Source organism: Corvus brachyrhynchos, unplaced genomic scaffold (genome assembly GCF_000691975.1).
Source record: "Corvus brachyrhynchos isolate BGI_N302 unplaced genomic scaffold, ASM69197v1 scaffold200, whole genome shotgun sequence".
NCBI classification, from domain to species: domain Eukaryota; kingdom Metazoa; phylum Chordata; class Aves; order Passeriformes; family Corvidae; genus Corvus; species Corvus brachyrhynchos.
Window position 1 is genome coordinate 5209629 of NW_008236184.1, and position 20150 is coordinate 5229778.

Consider the following 20150-nt stretch of genomic DNA (forward strand, 5'->3'; position numbering starts at 1 on the left):
TGTCCAAGGCCAGGCTGGAGCAGCCTGGGAGAGTGGGATGGGATTAAGATCCTTCCCAATCCAACCCATCCCAGAATTCCATGGAATGCCGGGCTCCAGCCCAGCCCTGCCCATCCCTTCCAGCTCCCTCCAGCTCCTCCTCTCCAAGCTTCATTTTCCCTCGGGATTTGCCTTTCCCGGGACCCAGCGGCCACGGGAGAAAGGATTCCAGAGGAAGAATTCCAGAGGAAAAGCCGGAGCTGGGAAAGAATCTCTTGGCCCCAGACTCCAGGGATATCCCGAGGAGAATTCCCGGTGCTTTTCCACCGTTTCCCGCACCCAACTCTTCTCCGTGAGCACCAGTTCCTCGTGTATCCCGGTTTTCCACAGGAGTATTTCCAATGGAATTATGGGATAATGGAATCCCAATCCAAGAGACGGCTGCTCCTCCTTAATGGATTCACGGACTCATTTGGATCCCAGAAATCAGAGCTTTTCCCGGAGTTTTCCATCGTGGTTATCCCGATCCCGCTCCTGATCCCCCCACGGGGGAGAAGAAGGAGCAGGAAGAGCTTTGGGATCAGGGAAGCGCTGCCCAGCTGGGATATTCCAAGGAGTCATTCCCTATCCCGGGGCGGAGCCTGATTCCCGCCGGGAAAGGCTCGGGAAGCGGCGCCCTTCCCGGTGGTTTTCCCGCCCCATCCAGCGGTGCTCCGGGAGAGCTGCTTCCCATGGATCCAGCCGGGAGCTGCCTCTGGAGCTCATGGAATTCTTCAGGGGCTGGAAGACCTCTCCCTTTGCCCCCTGCACATTCCCGAGATCCCTCCTGAGCTCTGGAATTCCAGCACGGGAAAGAGCTGGAGCTGCTGGAGCGATTCCAGAGGCCCTGGAGCTGCTCTGAGGGCTGGAGCCAGGCTGGGAATGCTGGGAATGTTCACCTGGAGAAGGGAAGGATCCAGGGAATCCTCAGAGCCCCTTCCAGGGCCTCAAGGGGCTCTGGGAGAGCTGGAGAGGGACTGGGACAAGGGATGGAGGGACAGGGAATGGCTTCCTGCTGGGAAAGGGGAGATTTGGATGGATACTGGGAATTGCTGCCTGGGAGGGTGGGGAGGGGCTGGGCTGGAATTCCCTGAGTGTCCCTGGATCCCTGGAATATCCCAGGCCAGGCTGGAGCAGCCTGGGATAGCGGGAATTGTCCGTGCCCGTGGGATCCCTTCCAGCCCATCCCAGGATTCGATGATTCCAAAGCTCGGGAAGAAAAGCTTCTCCTTATTCTGGACCCCCTCGGATCGAGGCAATCCATTGGAATGGCTCCAGATATTCCCAAATTCCCTTTCCACCCCCAAATTCCCTGTTCCAAGCCCATCTCGGGATCCCAAGGCATTCCAGGATTTCACATCGGGAACGATCCCAAAAAAACGCCTCTCATCCCAAGTTTCTGCGAAGACAGGGAAAGCTGCTCCGCTCGGCCTTCCCGGAACAGCGGGAAGAGGGTTTGGAATTAAAGGATTTCTTTATTGATCACATGGAGAGCAAATTCCCACCCTACCCCTGAGGAAATCCCCCTTTTCCCCCTGTTCCCAGATGGAAAACATTCCGTGATTTCCTCGCACGCCCGAAGCGGGCGGGATGGGAATTCCCGCTGCTGCCAGCGGGATTTTGGCGACTCTGGAATGTTCTGGCAGCTCCTGGACAACCTGAAATATTCCAGATGGATTCTTGCCGGAAGAAATCCGTATTCCCAAGGTTTTCCTGGCTCCAAGAAAATCGGGAATGGCTAAAAACCCCCTTAAAGTGCTCAAAACAGCAGCGCCCGGATCTCCTCGGGAGAGAGGAAGAGGGAATGACCAGAAAAGATGGATTTGGGACTGAAAATCCGGGAAAAAGCGGGAAAAACCTCCGAGGGAAAAACCTCGCAGCTCCACGAATACAGGAAGGGTTTGGAATTCCAGAGGGAGACTCAGGACTTCCCGAAATCGATGGGAAAGGACACTTCCAATCCAGAACTTCTTTGGGATCGTACATGGAACCATTTCCCGGCACAGGATTCCCGGAAAAGCTCTGGGAATGAGCACAAAGCGGTTCCTGAGGAGCAGCGGAGAATTCCTCAGGCTGGGAAAAACCAGGATTGCAGCGGGAAATGTTCAGGGCTTCCGGCGCCTGCGACGGGAAAGAGGCACACAGAACTCTCAGGATTCATCCAGAGGAATTCCGGGAGCAGCCAACAGCCCATTCCTGGTTTTCTGCAGCCCCAAATCCCACAGCTCCTAAAAATGCCAACGTTTAATCCAAGGAAACCCCAAAATCTCCGGTGTTTTCCTTGGTTTTTTTAGGCAGTGGGAGCAGCAAACCAAGCTGGATTCCCATCCTTCAATTCCCTCTTCCCACAGGGAATTGGAATCTGGAGAAACTGGAATTTCCCAGTGGATAACACGAGCAGTCTTTGAAAGGGGGCAGGAGAGGGAATTCCAAGGAATTCCCACTGCATTCCCGACCCTTTTGCAGTCGGGAATGCAAAGCTAAAGTGGGAAGAGCAGCAAAGTTGGGGGAAAAACATTCCCGAGGTTTGGAATTGCTGGGAAAGAATTCCAGGAGCACTCACTTGGGCTGGGCGTGGTGCTGGTATCCCGGTCCCAGCGCCGATCCCGCCCTCATCTCCACGGCCACGGAGCACTGGGAATACAGCCAGAGTCAGGATGCTTCCCGCCATTCCCAGCATTCCCAAAGAATGCCCCATCCAGAGGGCTTGGGATCCCCTGGATCCCTGCAATGCCCAAGGCCAGCCTGGGATAGCGGGAAGCAGCCCTGTCCTTGGAATGGCCGGATGGGGATGAGTTTAGGTTCTCTTGGCCCAACCCATCCCATCCCAATCCCATCCCAATCCCATCCCCATCCCAATCCTGATCCCATCCCATCCCAATCCCATCCCAATCCCATCCCAATCCCAATTCCAATCCCATCCAATTCCTAATCCCATTCCCATCCCCAATCCCATTCCCATCCCAATACCCATCCCAATCCAATCCCAATCTCAATCCCATGCCATTCCCATCCCATCCCAATCCCCATCCCAATCCCAAACCCATCCCCAGTCTCATCCCCAATCTCATCCCCATTCCCATTCCCATCCCATCCAAATCCCATCCCGTTCCCATTCCCATCCCATCCCCATTCCCAATCCCCATTCCCATCCCATCCCCATCCCCACCCCCATCCCATCCCCATCCCAATCCCATCCCATCCAATCCAATCCCATCCCCATCCCCATCCCCATCCCCATCCCATTCCCATTCCTATTCCCCTCCCCATCCCATCCCAGAATTCCAGGATTGAGGATGAGGCATTCCCAGCTCACCCTGGTTTCCACATCCGTCCATTCCGAGTCGGCGGCGTCCCCGGCAGGGTCGGGATCGGGAGGGGACGAGCGGCGCTTCCGCCTGCACCGGAAAAGGCGGAATTCCAGCACGAAACTCATGGAATCTGCCACATTCCCAATTCCCACCCTGCGAAACGCTTTGTCCTTCCTTAAAAAATCCTGGAGCTGCAGCAGCTCCAGCATCCATAAATTTCTCCAAGTTTATGGGATTGCAAGTTGGATTTTCCTGTTGGATCATCCGGTTCCATGCACGCTCCTGGAATTCCACAATGCCAGAAGCTCAGGTGTTCCACGACTGGAATCTTGGGAATTCCAGGATTCCAGAAGATCAGATTAAAGGAATGTTGGGAATTCCACAATTGCAGAAGCTCAAATGAAAGGTTCCACAATTGAAACCTTGGGGATTGCAGAATTCCAGAGGCTCAAATGAAAGGTTCCACGATTGGAATCCTGGGAATTCCAGAAGCTCAGATTAAAGGTTCCACATTTGGAACCTTGGGAATTCTGGAATTCCAGGACCTCAAATGAAAGGTTCCACGATTGGAATCCTGGGAATTCCAGAACCTCAAATTAAAGGTTCCATGATGGGAACCTTGGGAATTCCACAATTCCAGAAACTCAGATTAAAGGAATTCCAGAAGCTCAAATCAAAGGTTCCACATTTGGAACCTTGGGAATTCCACAATTCCAGAGGCTCAAATGAAAGGTTCCATGATTGGAATCCTGGGAATTCCGGGATTCCAGGCTCACCCGGTAGGAGATTCCTGCTTGAGGGTCTCGATGTCCGTGAACTGCACAGCCTGGCCACCGCCCCTGGTCCTGAAAACGTCCCCCTGGAATGGGAAAAGGACAAGGAAAAGCGGGATTGGGATAGGAATAACACCAGGATTCATCCCAGAATTCCAGCCCGAGGAGATCTGGACACAAATGGATTCCTGCCAGTGGATTGTTGCCTTTTTCCACAGGGAAACACACGAATCATGGGATCCACGGTCACGGAATCCCAAAAATCATGGGATCCACCAATAGTGGAATCCACGAATCACAGGATCCCAAAAATCACTGAATCCACAAACCATGGGATCCACAAATCATGGGATCCCAAAAATCACTGGATCACACAAATCACAGGATCCCAAAAATAATGGGATCCACAAGTCATGGAATCCACAAACCATGGGATCCACAAACCACGGATTCATGGAATTGTTTAGGTTGGAAAAGACCTTTAGGATCATCAAGTCCAACCCTCAAAGCACCACTGAAGGACGGCCCCAGGTGCCACTTCCAGGAATTCCTTGGACACCTCCAGGGATGGGTACTCCAAACCTTCCTTGGGAAACTCCAAAGCTCCCTGGGCAGGCAATTCCCATTCCTTACTTTTAAGGAATCATGGAATCCCCCAAGATCATCGAGTCCAAGCTGTGCCCAATCCCTCCATCCAGGAATTCCTTGGGAATTACCCAGGGATGGGCACTCCAAACCTCCCCGGGCAATTCCAATGCCTGACCACCTTTTTCCATGAAGACATTCCCGTGAATTTCTGATGGAAAACGCTGAGCTCGACGAGCCTGGAATGGCTTCGATCAAACAACGGCCGAGCTCAAACCGACAACTTCCAGGGAAAACCTTGGAACCCAACCACGGAAGCCCCAAAGCGAATTTGGGCGGTTCCAACTCAACATTCCCAACATTCCCAAGATGCTTCCCACCTTGATGAGCTTGGTCTGGATCTCCCCGTCGGAGGCGAGCTCCTGGTGGGTCAGCAGGTAGCGGTCACACCTGGCCAGGGCCTTCTCGCTACCGGGAATGGCTGGGAAGGGTTGGTGGGAGCGGCAAGGTTTGGTCAGCGAGGTGGATGTTGAGGGCACCACCAAGAGCCTGGCGTGGAATGATGGATGGAATATTCCAGGCTAGGTCCTGTTTCTTGGGAATTGTTGTCTAATCTGTCGCATTGTACATCCAGGAAAGTTTCCTCAAGGAGGAAATTTAGGTTTGGAAAAGTTCTTCCCAAATTCCCCAAAGTGCACTTGGATTAAACCCCGAAGGCACCACCAAGAGCTTGGCATCAAATTATCCATGGAATATTCCAGGCCAGTTCCCATTTCTTGGGTATCGAATTATCCATGGAATATTCCAGGCTACTTCCCATTTCTTGGGCATCAAATTATCCATGGAATATTCCAGGCCAGTTCCCATTTCTTGGGTATCGAATTATCCATGGAATATTCCAGGCTACTTCCCATTTCTTGGGCATCAAATTATCCATGGAATATTCCAGGCCAGTTCCCATTTCTTGGGTATCGAATTATCCATGGAATATTCCAGGCTACTTCCCATTTCTTGGGCATCAAATTATCCATGGAATATTCCAGGCCAGTTCCCATTTCTTGGGTATCGAATTATCCATGGAATATTCCAGGCTACTTCCCATTTCTTGGGCATCAAATTATCCATGGAATATTCCAGGCCAGTTCCCATTTCTTGGGTATCGAATTATCCATGGAATATTCCAGGCTACTTCCCATTTCTTGGGCATCAAATTATCCATGGAACATTCCAGGCCAGTTCCCATTTCTTGGGCATTGAGTTATCCATGGAATATTCTGGGCCAGTTCCCATTTCTTGGCCATCAAATTATCCATGGAATATTCCAGGCCAGTTCCCATTTCTTGGGCATCGAATTATCCATGGAATATTCCAGGCCATTTCCCATTTCTTGGGCATCAAATTATCCATGGAATATTCCAGGCCAGTTCCCATTTCTTGGGTATGGAATTATCCATGGAATATTCCCTGCCAGTTGCTGGTTTTTGGGAATTGTTGTCCAATGTGTCACAGTGCTCATCCAGGGAAGTTTCCTCCAGGTGGAAACCTCTGGTTTGGCTCCTCCCAAATTTCCGACTCCACATCAGAGGAGGGGAGGGGATTGTCCCCCTCTATTCCACACTGGAACAGGCGTTTCTGGGAATGCTCCCGAGGATAACAGGCTGGGATTGTTGGGATCAGGAGCTGGACTCCGATCCTGATGGATCCCTCCCAGCTCAGCCTGTTCCACATTCCCGGAATACTTTAACCAAGCAGAAAAGAGTGTCCTCATGGATGCAATCCCGATTCTAGATGGAATTCTGAGGCAGCCAGGCAAACAAATCCATCCTCAGGAGGGATTTCCAACATTTCCGAGGGATGGAGAGCCCACAACACTTGTGAGAACCAGGGAATCGCTCCCAGCTGTTGGAAATCCATGAGAAATGATGGAACTCCAGCCATGGAATTTAATGACCATGGAAATGTTTGCTCAGGAAACATCAGAACATCCTGGAAACTTTAAAACTAGAGACATTCCAAGATCTTGGAATGGGTTTTTGGGAGAGGATTTGGAGATTCTGTTCCATTTACGGAATAATTTTGGAGGCCTCTTAATTATGAGGAGGTTCCACCACCCAAATCCTTGGATGCAAATCCCATCAGCTGATTAATTAACGTTAATTAGGAGGTCTTTGACCAAGAGACAGGAGATTTCCATGGATTTTTTTGGGAAGCAATCCTTCCAAGGTGCCTTAGGAATGATGCTCTAAGGAGAGGACATCCTGTGGTTGATGGATGAATTCCTTGGATCAGCACTTGAACAGCTCATCCCTCGCTTCCAAGGGCCAGAAAGTTTGGGAATACTCCCCAGAATGAGTCATGCCATGAAAAACTTCCCTCCTGCCAGGAGCTGGGATTGCACCACTCCGGGATTTACCGGAGTGCCAGGAAATGGGATCCCACCAACAGCAGTTCCACGGAAATCCATGGAATCGGGAGCTCCCAGTTTAATGGGAATTAGGGAAGAGAGTTAAAGCTGAGGCCCACAGGTTCATCCAAGGAATGTTTCCAGGCAGCACAAGCTCCCAGAGCACCTTGGAAGCTGGGAAATTGCAGGAGGGATTGAAGGAGACCCGAGGGAAAGGGAAAGACCAGGGAAAGGGAAAGACCAGGGAAAACATGAGGACACCCACGGCTAGAGCAGAGTGTGGCCACCTCAGAGCTCCCTAAAAGTGGGAATTCTCAACTTCCAAGGAAGTTCCAAACACCAAGAGGGCGGAGAGAGCAGCCAGGCTCAGTCTGGGACCAGCGGGACACATTTAGGAACAGCTCTACTCTATGTTAGGCAGACTCGAGGGCAGAGAACATTTAAGCTGGGCTCAAGGTCCGAGAACCTTTAAGCCGGGCTCAGCCCCGCTAAGGCCAGGACTAACCCTGCAGCACGGATCCTCTTCCTGCTCTAGCTCCTCTCTAGACCCGGGCACCTCGAGCACTCCGGTCCAGCACTTCCCTCTCCTCCTGCTGGGGCTGGGCCGGGCTGAGGCCGGCTCTGCTCCCGCTTTATTCCTGGATTTGGGAATGCTGTCTGGCTTGCAGGAAGGGGCTCTCTCCTCCCACTCCAGCACGCAGGAGACCACAGAGATGCTGCCACAGGAGTTGGAGCGCCTGGGGACCCGCGGGGCCACCCGGCTGTCCCCAAGCTCAGCGGGGTCACCACAGCTCTGGGGAGAAGGGAGAGGTCAGTGAGACACGGGAGGCATCCAACAGGGACAGACAGATCCGGGATTTCCCGCTCCTAAGGATACCAGGAGGTGGGAGAGGGGATGAAGAATGAACAGGACACAAGGAATCCAAGCTGCTCCAGCTCTGTGCTTGGGGGCTACTGATGACTAAAATCCCTGCGCTTCATCCTAAAAACGCTTTTCCCTCAATCCAGAAGGTTTGGAAGTGACTTACGGGCGCTGGGGAAGGAGACACGGATCTCGGGAGAGGCTTTTCCCGCTCCCTTTCCCGGGAAGGCCTCTCCAGCCTCTCGGCTCTGGGCTCGGTGACGATGGCCTTCAGCTGCTTCAGCTTCTCGTCCTTCACCCACAGCTTGTTCTGCATCTCCAGCTGCTTGGCCGCCACTCGCCGCTCCTGCCGCGACAGGGAAAGCAGCGGGAAAACATGGAATTGCTGAGCTCGGAAAGCCCTCCAGGATCACTGACTCCAAGCTGGGACTGAACCCAGCTCTGAGTGCCACGTCCAGGAATTCCTTGGACACCTCCTGGGATGGGGGTTCCAAACTTCCCGGGGCAGTTCCAGTGTTTACAGCCCTTTCCAGGAGGGGATTTTCCCAGTATCCAAGCTGGCCCTCCCCCGGCACAGCCGGAAGCCATTCCCACTCATCCCGTCCCTGTTCCCTGGGAGCAGAGACCAACCCCCGGCTTTTCCTTTCCCTTCCTTCTTTCCTTTCCCTTCCCTTTCAATTCCATTCCCTTCCCTTCCTTTCCATTCCATTCCCTTCCATTCTTTTCCTTTCCATTCCTTTCCATTCCCTTCCATTTCATTTCTTTCCATTTCCCTCCATTCCATTACTTTCCTTTCCCTTCCATTCCCTTCAATTCCTTTCCTTTGCCTTCCCTTCAATTCCTTTCCTCTCTGTTCCTTTCCCTTCCTTCTTTTCCATTCCTTTCCATTATATTGCTTTCCTCTCCCTTCCATTCCCTTCCTTTCCATTCCTTTCCCTTCCCTTTTCTTCCATTCCCTTCAAATCCTTTCCCTTCCTTTCCCTCTCTTCCATTCCTTCCCTTTCCCTTCCATTCCTTTAAATTCCTTTCCATTCCATTCCCTTCCATTCTATTCCTTTCCTTTCCCTTCAATTCCTTCCCATTCTTTTTCTTTCCCTTCAATTCCATTCCTTCCCTTTCCCTTCCTTTCCTTTCCATTCCCTTCCATTCTATTCCTCTCTGCTCCATTCCTTCCCTTTCCCTTCCATTCCATTCCATTCTTTTCCCTCCCTTTCCATGCCATTCCTTCCCCTTCCATTCTATTCCTTTCCATTCCTTTTCTTTCCCTTCAATTCCTTTCTGTTCCATTCCTTCCCCTCCCCTTCCTTCCCTTTCCATTCCCTGCCATTCCAGTCCTTCCCTTTCCCTTCAATTCCTTTCCATTCCTTTTCCTTTCCCTTCCATCCCATTCTTTCCCCTTCCCTTCCTTCCCTTTCCCTTTCCATTCCCTTTCCCTTTCCATTCCCTTCAATCCCTTCCCTCCCCTCCCTTCCCAGCAGCAGAGCTCACCAAGCACCTCCATGAGCAATTCCTGACCCGGGATTCTCGCAGACACCAAACACAGCAAGAAATCCCCTCCCTAAGGGTGCCCCACACCCAAATCCCAAACCCTGGCTACCTCCATCCCGCTTTTCTCCCAATTCCCGGCACTCACGCATTCCTTCTCCCACTTGAGGGAGGTCTCTGTCACCATTCCCTGCAGCCTGGCCTCCAGCCTCCTCTTGTCCGACGCCTGCCGCTGCAGCTTCTGGCTCTTGCTCTCCAGCTCCTGCTGCAGGTTCCTCTTGTCCTCCTCATAAATCGTGGCAGTTTTCTCCAAAATCTCGATCTGTGGGAACAGAGGGAGGATTTGGGTGGGAATACAACCCCTCCAAGGTTTGTATTTCCCTGGAAATAGCGGTTTCCAATCCTAAATTGCCCCCTTTGGATACTTTAAAAGCCTCGCCTCCTAAAAAAGCCCAAAAACCTTTCGTGAAAATTCCCCCCAAAATATTTCTTCCTGATATCACGGAATTTTCTGAATGATCCATAAAAAAAAAAAAAGGGGGATTTGCTCCAAAATGACCCAAGTGACCTTGTATTCCAAGGTTTTAATCTTCTTCTCCAGGCGTTCCATCTCCGTTCGCTGGCCTGTTATGGTTTTCTCCTTCTCAGCCAGTTTTCCTTGGATATAATTTTCCTTGGATGCGACACTGGAGTCAAATTCTTGCAGCATGGTTTTAAAGGCGAGAACTGGAAGAGAATGATGAGATTTTCTCTCTTATCTCTCACCTTCTCCCTTATCTCCCTCACACCCAAAGCTCTGTTTTTCCCAACCGATTGAAAGCCCAAAATTCCTCAAAAAAAGGTGGAAAAGATCAATCGAAACAAGAAAATTGGGATGGAAGGGATCCCTTGAGGAGTAAAAAAGGCACCAAATCTGAGCTTTGCCCTGTTGTTCCAATTTGGGGCAAATTCCTACCGTTTTTGGAAAATTCCTCTGCCAGCATCTGCCTCATTTTGTGGCGCTGCTCCAGGGCCTCGATGAGCTTCGGGAGTGTTTGGTCATCGTTGATATCCAAGAGCTCGCAGGAAGGCAGGGGAGGGAAGCTCTGGAAAAACAGCTCAGCAGCCGATGGCTCCTCTGGCTCTGCAGGATGGAAAATCCGTCAGCAGGACAGGAAAATTCCCATGGCCAATGGGGAAGAACTGGGAATGACTGACGGGAGCAACGGGTTTCCAAAGAGGGGATGGATGGGAAAGGATTAAATGGGATATCCTCGATTCCATGTTTTACTCTGAAAGTGGGTCCTGAACGTCCAGGAACATCCCACAATTTCCTTGGCACAATCTCCTGTCAGGAGCTGCAGTATCGGGACTGCAGATTTATCCCAGTAACAAGGAATTCCTCGGAGATTTCCACAGGGAAGCCGCCGAGTGGGAAGAGCAGCGGCCGCTGCAGGGCTCACAGGGCGCTGAGGCTCCTCTGGCACTCTTAAGGCTCAAAGGAAATTGGTTTCAAATTTCATTCCCAGCCTTTAATTCCTAATGGAAAACTGCTGGAATCATGGAATGGTTTGGGTTGGAAGGGACCTTAAAGTGATCTCGTTCCATGGGCAGGGACGCTTCCCACTATCCCACATTCCAACCTGGCCTCGGGCATTCCAGGGATGAGGCAGCCACAGCTCCTCTGGGAATTCCAGCCCAGCCCTTCACAGGGAACAATTCCTTCCCAAGATCCATCTAAATCTCCCCTTTCCCAGTGGGAACCATTCCCTGTGTCCCATCCCTCCATCCCTTGTCCCAGGTCCCTCTCCAGCTCTCCTGGAGCCCCTTTAGGCCCTGGAAGGGGCTCTGAGCTCTCCCTGGAGCCTTCCCTTCTCCAGGTGAACATTCCCAGAGCAGAATTCCCCACTCCAGCCCTCACCTGCTCCGATGGGGCCGCCCCTCAGCTCCAGTTTCCGGGACAGCTCCTCCCGGAATGCCTGGTTCCGGAGGCGCCGACCCGGGGTCAGCCCGCACAGGGGCCTGTCCACGGGCCTGGCCACCTCCACCTCCTGGGTCATCTCTGCAAAACGCATCACTTGCTGCAAGAAAACAGGGAAAAGCTACCAGGAGCAGCTGGATCTGGGATTGGGAGCGGGGGCTGAGTCACTAAAAGTAGGAGAGGATGGATTATCCGGCTGAAATAGTGAGGAGTTGCCAGCTACGGTTGGGGATCATCCAGAAACCTCCCCACAAGGAGCCACAAAACCTTGGGCAGAGCCAGCTGGAATTCTTGGAATAGTAGGGATTAAACACTTCAATATGGCTCCATGGAATTCTATAAGTAGGGAAACCTTGCCCATTTTCCAAGCAGGGAGCAGGTGTAACTCAAACAGGGAAAACAAGACTCGGAGAGCAGATTTATCCTACAAAATTATAATGGAAGTGCTCAAACAACAATTAGAGCTCCTCAAATCTCTTGGAGCACAAGAATTCAGGGAAAAAACAGGAAAAGAAGAGCAGGAGGGAATGGAGAAAGGGAATTTACCAGGCTTTCCTCGTAGTCCTCAGCCTTGGGATTCACACACACGATCATCCGAACTTTCCCTTCTCCATCAAAATAGTTCTTGAAGAGATGAGTCAGTTTGGAATCTCTGTATGGAACCATCTGGGAATAAAGGCCATGGAAGATCCAGTGAGTTTTCCTTACCCACGACATCAAATTCCAGGATAATTAGGGAAGGGATGCCCACCTTGTTCGTTCCATACAATTGGTTTTCCCGCAGAACCTCGATGCACGTCCTTAATGTCATCAGCGACTGGTTGATATTCCCTAAAAAAAACCCCAAACTCCGTGAGCAGCCCTTGGATCACATTCCCGAATTATGCAGAAGAATAAATCGCCTAATTAATGATATTTGTCGCAGCTAATTGCTCTAATGAACCGAAGCGACACAAGCACTGCTTGGTTTCCAAACGGGAAGATTTAAGGTCATCAAATCCTAACTGATCGTAACAAGAATTCCTGGGATTCTTCCCTAGGAGACAGCATTAGTCGGAGCTGAATTAGCAGGGTTAATTAGCAGGGTTAATTAGCAGGGTTCTTACCTGCCTCCCGCAGCCTGTTCCCTTCGGCTTTGGTCCTGTTGGTTCTCTCGCTTCCCGCCAGATCCACCAGGGACAGCTGGCTCAGGGTGATCTGCTCCTTTTCCTGGGATACAGAGCAAATGCTGGATGCCTCAGTATTCCCTCTGAAGGGGTGGGGGGACACCTCATCCCAACACCCACTTCCAAATAACGTGCTGGATACAAGCTCTGAGGGGTTTGTACAGCACAGGGAGCTGGGAAGCACCAGGGTTTTTTTGGGAAGTTTGGCAGATCCCGACTGCCTTGGGCCACAGGATCACTCAAATTCCCAAAATTTTAGCTTCCCAACGAAAACAAAGGAAAAGGTGAAAACCTAAGGAATCGGCAGTGTTTTAATGCCGCCTTCCCGACAAAAAGAAGATGAATTCTGTCACCTCCACACTTGAGACACACGGGAGCTGTTTCCAAGGCAACCTCCATAAAATTCTCCTGGAATAAGGCGGAACCCACCTGGAGCACGTTGTCCCCGTCCGCATCCAGAGGAGCCTGCGCCAGCTTGATGATGAACACGGAGTGGGAGCGGCTGGATTCCCGGTTCAGCTGCGTGTTGGCGATGCGCCGCTTCTTCTGCCCTGCTCAGACACCCCACATTCCCACCAAATCCTGCTGCTTTCCCACAGTTCCCACCTCTTCCAGCATCAGGATGTGAGGGATTTCACAGCTGTGGGATATTGGGAAGGGTTGCGAATGGGGAGGCCCTAAATGCCCCAAGAAGGTGTGGATGGCTCCACCCCTGGAAGTGTCCCAAGGCCAGGCTGGATGGAGCTGATCCAACAGAATTTCCTTGCCCATGGATAATGTTTAAGGTGCTGGGATGTGGGAGCAGCCCTGAATTCCAAGATTTACCTCTCCAAAAGACTTCAAAAGCTTCCTCTGTGGATTTGACCTCCACTTCGGTGCAGCCTGTCACGTACATGTTGTGGTTCTGGTCTTCCCGAAGGATTTTGGACTGTGGAGGTCTTCAGGATAGCAGGAAAGAGGGAAAAACAAACAAATCCCATTAGAGTGGAGTTTTCTGTGCAGCTTCCTGCCATGCAGGTTTTCTTGGAGGGCAAAATTCAGTGGGAAAAGGTCAAAACTCCGAGGGGAAATTCAGAATTTGGAGGGAAAAGGTCACAAGTCAAGGGGAAAAGGTCAAAAATTCTGAGGGGAAAGGTCAACAATTCTGAGGGGAAAAGGTCAACAGTTCTGAGGGGAAAAGGTCAGTAATTCTGGGGGAAAGTGGTCAAAATTCTGAGGGAAAAGGACAAAAATTCTGAGGGACAACAGTCAAAATTCTGAGGGGAAAGTGGTCAAAACTCTGAGGGAGAATTCAGAATTTGGAGGGAAAACGTCACAAGTCAAGGGGAAAAGGTCAAAATTCAGGGGGAAAAGGTCAAAAATCCAGGGGGACGACAGTCAAAATTCTGAGGGGAAAGTGGTCAAAACTCTGAGGGAGAATTCAGAATTTGGAGGGAAAACGTCACAAGTCAAGGGGAAAAGGTCAAAATTCAGGGGGAAAAGGTCAAAAATTCTGGGGAAAAGTAAAAAATTCTGAGGGGAAAAGGTCAAAAATTCAGGGGGACGACAGTCAAAATTCTGAGGGAAAAGGACAAAATTCTAAGGGACAAGGGTCAAAATTCTGTGGGAAAACGGTCAAAACTCTGAGGGAAAATTCAGAATTTGGTGGGAAAATGTCACAAGTCAAGGGGAAAAGGTCAAAATTCAGGGGGAAAAGGTCAAAAATTCTGGGGAAATGTAAAAAATTCTGAGGGGAAAAGGTCAAAAATCCAGGGGGACGACAGTCAAAATTCTGAGGGAAAAGGACAAAATTCTAAGGGACAAGGGTCAAAATTCTGTGGGAAAACGGTCAAAACTCTGAGGGAAAATTCAGAATTTGGAGGGAAAATGTCACAAGTCAAGGGGAAAAGGTCAAAATTCAGGCGGAAAAGGTCAAAAATTCTGGTGGAAAAGTCAAAAATTCTGAGGGGAAAAGGTCAAAAATTCTGAGGGGGAAAAGGTCAAAAATTCTGAGGAGGAAAAGTGTCCAAAAATTCAGAGGGAAAAGGCCAAAAATTCTGAGGGAAAAATGTCCAAAAATTCTGACGGAAAAAGGTCAACAATTCTGAGGGAAAGGACAAAAATTCAGGGGGAAAATGGTCAAAATTCTGAGGGAAAAATGTCCAAAAATTCTGAGGGAAAGTGGTCAAAATTCAGGGGAGAAAAAGTCCAAATTCTGAGTGAAAAGGTCAATTATCCAAATAAAAGCTGGAAGAGGGAATACAGGACATGGACACACAGCCAAGATTAGTGACACTCCAGCTACCGCTCTAATTAGCAGCCATTTAATTGCAATTAATTGCTCTGGTGGCAGCTATTGCTTTTCTACAAGCACACAGAAGCGAGGAGAGCATCCTAGATTTCCTAGGAAAGCAAGGAAAAGCAGGGAATTTTCTGCTTCTACTCAGGGGAAATGGCACTGGAATAACAGGAATAACATACACAAAGTCTCCATTTCTCACAGGAGTGTTGCAACTGTTCCACCTACCAAAAAAACACGGAAAAATATTAAATCCTCCATTTCCGCCTCAAATCTTTCCATCTCTCACGCACCGCAGCTTCCAGAGGGAGAAATCATCCCGGATTTTTTTTTGGGATGGGGTTGGGGAGTAAGCACCAAACCATTGAATGGTTTAAAAGCTTTCCCAGAGATCCAAACCCTTTTGGAATGAGGACCCTGGAGGCAGCTGCTGGTTTGCTTTGCCCTCGTTAGTCTTTGTTAATGAGGCACTCCTTAATGAACACAGGACTGATGGGCTCTGTTAATGGAGTTGGAATTTCAATACATGGATTCCAAGAGGAATTTGCAGATTTTCCCTACTTATTTTAGGCCTCACAAGTGCCCACCTATGGAAAAATAACCCCCAAATTTCACGAGGAGACAATTAATTTCTGGTTTTATGGGAATTACTGATAGCAAGTGGAATAATATGGACATATGGAGCACCAAACCAGTGTTTTTCACTGGTTCCAGGGAAAAAAGCCACGGAATGGCTTGTTCCAAGTTGGAATGACCTGTCAGAACAGCAGGACAGGAATAGATTGGGAATATCAGTGGCATACAATTGCCTAATTAATTAAAGATTTGCTTGTTAATCACCCGTCCTAACGAGGAAGGGAGCACCAAGCATTGGCCATCAGTACTGAAATATTCCTGCGGGACTCCTTTCCATGTGTTTTTAATGGTGATTCCCAGGAATTCTGAGCAAGGCTCCCTAAGGCTACAACCAACAAACCACGCTGGAGATACTACCAAAGCCTCCTGGGCTGGGAATATGGAAATTCCCAAACTCCCTTGGGTTTGATGGGCTCTGAGGAGGTTGCAGATGTCAGCAGAGGACACAGAGACACTGCAGACATTGTCCTCATTCCCCTCTTCCAGTGGTTTGGTGCTGATTCCCAAGCCCAGGCGAGGAAAATGCCGGATTCCCAAACTCACTTGGGCTTGATGGATTCGAAGGGAGCCTCTTCCAGCAGGTCGTAGATGTAGTTGTTGTAGATCTCGATGTAGGACACGAAGACGCCATAGACGTTGTCCTCATCCACCTCCTCCACCCTGCAGTGATCCTGGACGTTGATCATGTCGGCAAATTCGGGATCCAGCTGTCTCCTGCGGGAAACAAAGGGATGGGGATGGAATTCCCGGGAGCCACAACGCGCCAGGGCACATCTGCAGGGTTGCGGTGGGGAAATGCTCCATATTTGGCAAAATTCTGGTTCTTGGGGTGTCCTGTGCATGGCCAGGAGTTGGAATTCCACGATCCAACTGAGGAAATTCCGTGGTTCTATGGAAATAGCTCCAAATTGGACTTCACAGGATTCTTACTCCAAGCCACAGCAGTTTAGTCCTGGCTTAATAGGTTTAGTCCTGGCTTAACAGGTACAAAACCAGACTAAGCCTGCTTGTTTAAATCACTGCTCAAACCACATGGAATACACTCAATTTCCATTCATGTTTTATTTATTATTGTTATTATTATTATTATTATTATTATCATCCCTGCCCATGGCACGAGAACAACTTTAAGGTGCCTTCCAAATTCAGGGGGGAAAAGGTGAAAAATTCAGGGGGAAAAGGCCAAAATTTCTGAGGGAAAAGGTCAAAAATTCAGGGAGGAAAGGCCAAAATTCCTGAGGGAAAAGGCCAAAAACTCTGAGGAAAAAGGCCAAATATTCAGGGGAAAAGGTCAAAAGAATTCTGAGGCAAAAGGTCAAAAATTCAGGGGGAAAGGCCAAAAATTCAGGGGAAAGGCAAAAAATTCAGAGGAAAAGGCCAAAATTTCTGACTGAAAAGGCCAAAAATTCTGAGGGGAAAAGGTCAAAAATTCTGAGGGGAAATTCAGGGAAAAAAGCTATGGAATGGCTTCCTCCAAGTAGAAATCACGTGTGAAAACAGCAGGAACAGAGTGGGAATTTCAGTGGGACACAATTGCCTAATTAATGACTAAAGATTTGCTGATTTTTCCCAACTTTTCTTTCATTTCTTCAAGGGCAGAGCCCAAGATTAATTAAAAGCACCCTAAAAGTGTCCCAGTCCTAGGGAATAAATTCCCTCTGCTCTTCCCAGAGTCACTCACTTCCCAGACGGAGTTTTTGGGACAGGCAGGGCCTCCCTCCTCTGGCGTTCCAGCAGAGCCTCCACCTCACTCTGCACATCCACCCCGTTCTTGTCATCCAGCTTGAAAACCTGAGGGAAAAACCAGGAATTTCAGCCAATTCCAACATCCAGGTGGCAGCCAACAAAGGATTCTTTGATTCAATAATTAATTAGTTTGATTAGGCTGGTATTAATTAACTGATTAATTAATTAATTCATACCACAGCCCTCATTGGTGCTCAACCCACCAAGAGCTGACGGAAACAATTCCCAAAAGAATGTTTTAGAAAAGCTCCCAAGGATGAGAATTCCAGGATTATTTCAGTATCTTTAAATGCCAAAAATCCCAAGGAATTTTGGGAAAAGCCTCCCATCTCCATTTCTTGGCTGACAGGGTGGTGATCAGCGGCTGGACTCCATCTTGGAGGTCTTTCCCAACCTTAACGATCCTGTGATTTTGGACACAGATTCCTGCGGATCTCATTCCAGAACTCGGGAAGATACTTCTTCATTAATTATTTTTAGAGTTAATTAAAGAATTAACAACTATTTAAGGACAACCAGACCACAGATCTTCATCCAAGCTTGGCCCTGCTCCTCACATCCCAACGGGAAAAACATTAAATCCCTGATTTCTGCCTCAAATCTTTCCGTCTCTCACACACCGCAGCTTCCAGAGGGAGAAATCATCCCGGATTTTTCCTACGATGGGCTTGGGACCATCGAGTGGTTCAAAAGCATTCCCAGAGATCCAAACCCTTTTGGAATGAGGACCTTGGGGTTGGGGTTTTTCCTCTTCCAAGCCCTCCAGCGCCAGGCTGGGTTTCCTTGGCGCAGAACCTGTTATCCAGGGATTTGGGGAGGATTCAGGGGAGGCACTCACGAATCTCTTGGCCTGGAAGGGGCCGATGCTGTTGAAGATCATGGCCAGGCAGCGGGGCAGGAGCCCCCCATCCCCAGGAGATCCCGTCATGGTGTGGGTCTTCCCGCTGCCCGTCACTCCATAGGTGAACAGGAGACCTGGGAATACAGGCAAAGGGAGAAATCAGCGGGATTTGGGGAATGAAGAAAGCACCTCGAGTACCCCACGCCATCAAAAGCGCTGGCAGCTCTCGCCGATCGTCACAGCTGGGAATACTCATGGTCCTCTCCAGGATCCACCAGAAACCGGCCCTGGCACAGCTTGTGCCATCCCTGGAATGTTCCAGGCAGGCCGGATGGGGCTTGGAGCAGCCTGGGATAGCGGAAGGTGTCCCTGCCCACGGGACTGGGTCATCCCTTCCCACCCAAACCATTCCTCTTCCATCAACAGCTTTAAGAGCTTCCGAGGGTGCTGTGCGAGGAGCTGAGCCACAATTCCAAGGAAACAAGGTAAGAAACCTCGGGAGTTGTGAAAGCCTGGGAATGGGAGCCTGCAGGCACGGGGAAGGGACACAGGACGAGATCTCTGCTCACCATTTTTGCCCCGGATCAGATCCTCCACCAGCGGCTTGGCCACCACGTCGAAGAGCTCCTTCTGCACCACCAGGGTGCCAAACACCTCCTTGAAGGAATACTGGGTCTGCCGAGAGAGGGAAAACCACCCTGAACCTCCAGCTCCACGGCCAGGAGCGTCCAGGGAGGATCCCACGGACCACAGCATTCCTAATTTACAGCTAAAAGCTGGAATTTCCTTGGAGCCCCCACTGGAATCCGAGCAAAGGAACACCCGCCGTGGCCAAAGTGGGGCTGGTCCCTCATTTCAATTCTTTTTTTCCTTTAATTTCAATTTTCCCATTTTTTATTGAGTTTGGGATCCTTCTCTAGTCCTGCATTTCAACCTGGCTTTACTTTTTTTAATCAATCTGCTCGTTTTTCCAGCAGCACTCTTGCTTAAAATAAAGGAGCACCCGGATTTGAAGCTCCTGAGCGGAACTCGATCTGCCACCATTTAACAAAGCTTTGCCTGTTCCACTTAAACCTTTGGAGATCCCTTAACACACTTCCCACAAGGATTTCCCAGGCTGAAATCGGAAACAAAACCCCAGCTAGCATTCCCACCAGGATAAGCTGTGGATTCCTCATCCCTGGAACATCCCAGGCCACGTCGGAGCAACCTGGGATGGCGGAAGGTTTCCCTGCCCATGGAATGGGATGAGCTTTAAGGTCCTTTCCTGACATGTTATGGCTATGGAAGTGATGTTTCTTTTGCTTGAGATGGGTTTTCGGGTTGAAAACATTCAGATTTGGCACTCCGCAAGTCCCACGAGCCATGGGAGAACTTGGAGAGCAGGGAAAAGCAGCTGGATGTGTCATTCCTGGAATTCCAGGAGGGTTGGGGTGGGAAGAGACCTTAAAGATAACCCCATTGGCACAGGCAGGGCCAGCTCTCATGAAGCCAGGCTGCTCCAACAACACTTCCAGGGACTGGGCAGCGCTTCCAGGCGGATTCCAGGCTGGAATGCAGCCCTTACCTCGCGGTACTCGCCATTGCGGAACACCCGGTAGCCCTCGGGGGGGTGGATCTGCACCGTGGTGTCGTTGATGACCTCGATGCAGCATTCCTGGTCCGCGCGGCTCAGCGGCCGCACCCGGCAGTAAACCTGGGAATGGGGAATGGTGGGAATCAGGGGGGACCGGGATGAGCCCCCGGACCGGGACACAGCAGCAATAAACCTGGGAATGGGGAAAAGTGGGAATCAGGGGGACCGGGATGAGCCCCCGGACCGGGACACAGCGGCAATAAACCTGGGAATGGGGAAAGGTGGGAATCAGGGGGACCGGGATGAGCCCCCGGACCGGGACAGCGCCCCCGAACTCACCCCCACCGGGTCCTTCAGCGTGGGGTTCGTGGGTTTCTTCGGCCTCCGCGGTGTCTTGGCCCTACTGAGGGGAGAGAGCCGTGAGGGGAGGAGAAGAGCGGAGGACAGGGATGGGGGAAAGCCGGGAAGCGGCGGGGAGAAGCAGGAGAAGGGGGGAAACCGGGAGAAGG

At 50.5% G+C, this 20150-nt stretch overlaps 1 protein-coding gene across 1 annotated transcript; it reads right to left on the bottom strand.

Annotated features, from left to right (window-relative positions):
- Positions 1 to 1409: 1409 nt before the first annotated feature.
- On the bottom strand, positions 1410 to 20124 carry KIF23 (kinesin family member 23; the record flags this gene model as incomplete). Its single annotated transcript, XM_017736988.1, has 23 exons — positions 1410 to 2139; positions 2582 to 2652; positions 3335 to 3416; positions 4106 to 4188; positions 5068 to 5168; positions 7548 to 7884; positions 8120 to 8299; positions 9587 to 9760; positions 10007 to 10164; positions 10394 to 10561; positions 11339 to 11498; positions 11945 to 12064; positions 12150 to 12229; positions 12505 to 12607; positions 12994 to 13115; positions 13390 to 13502; positions 15025 to 15066; positions 16022 to 16192; positions 17160 to 17269; positions 18063 to 18199; positions 18635 to 18740; positions 19633 to 19761; positions 19981 to 20124. Coding segments are annotated over 23 exons (2907 nt in total), but the record flags the coding sequence as incomplete, so codon positions are not given.
- Positions 20125 to 20150: the final 26 nt, after the last annotated feature.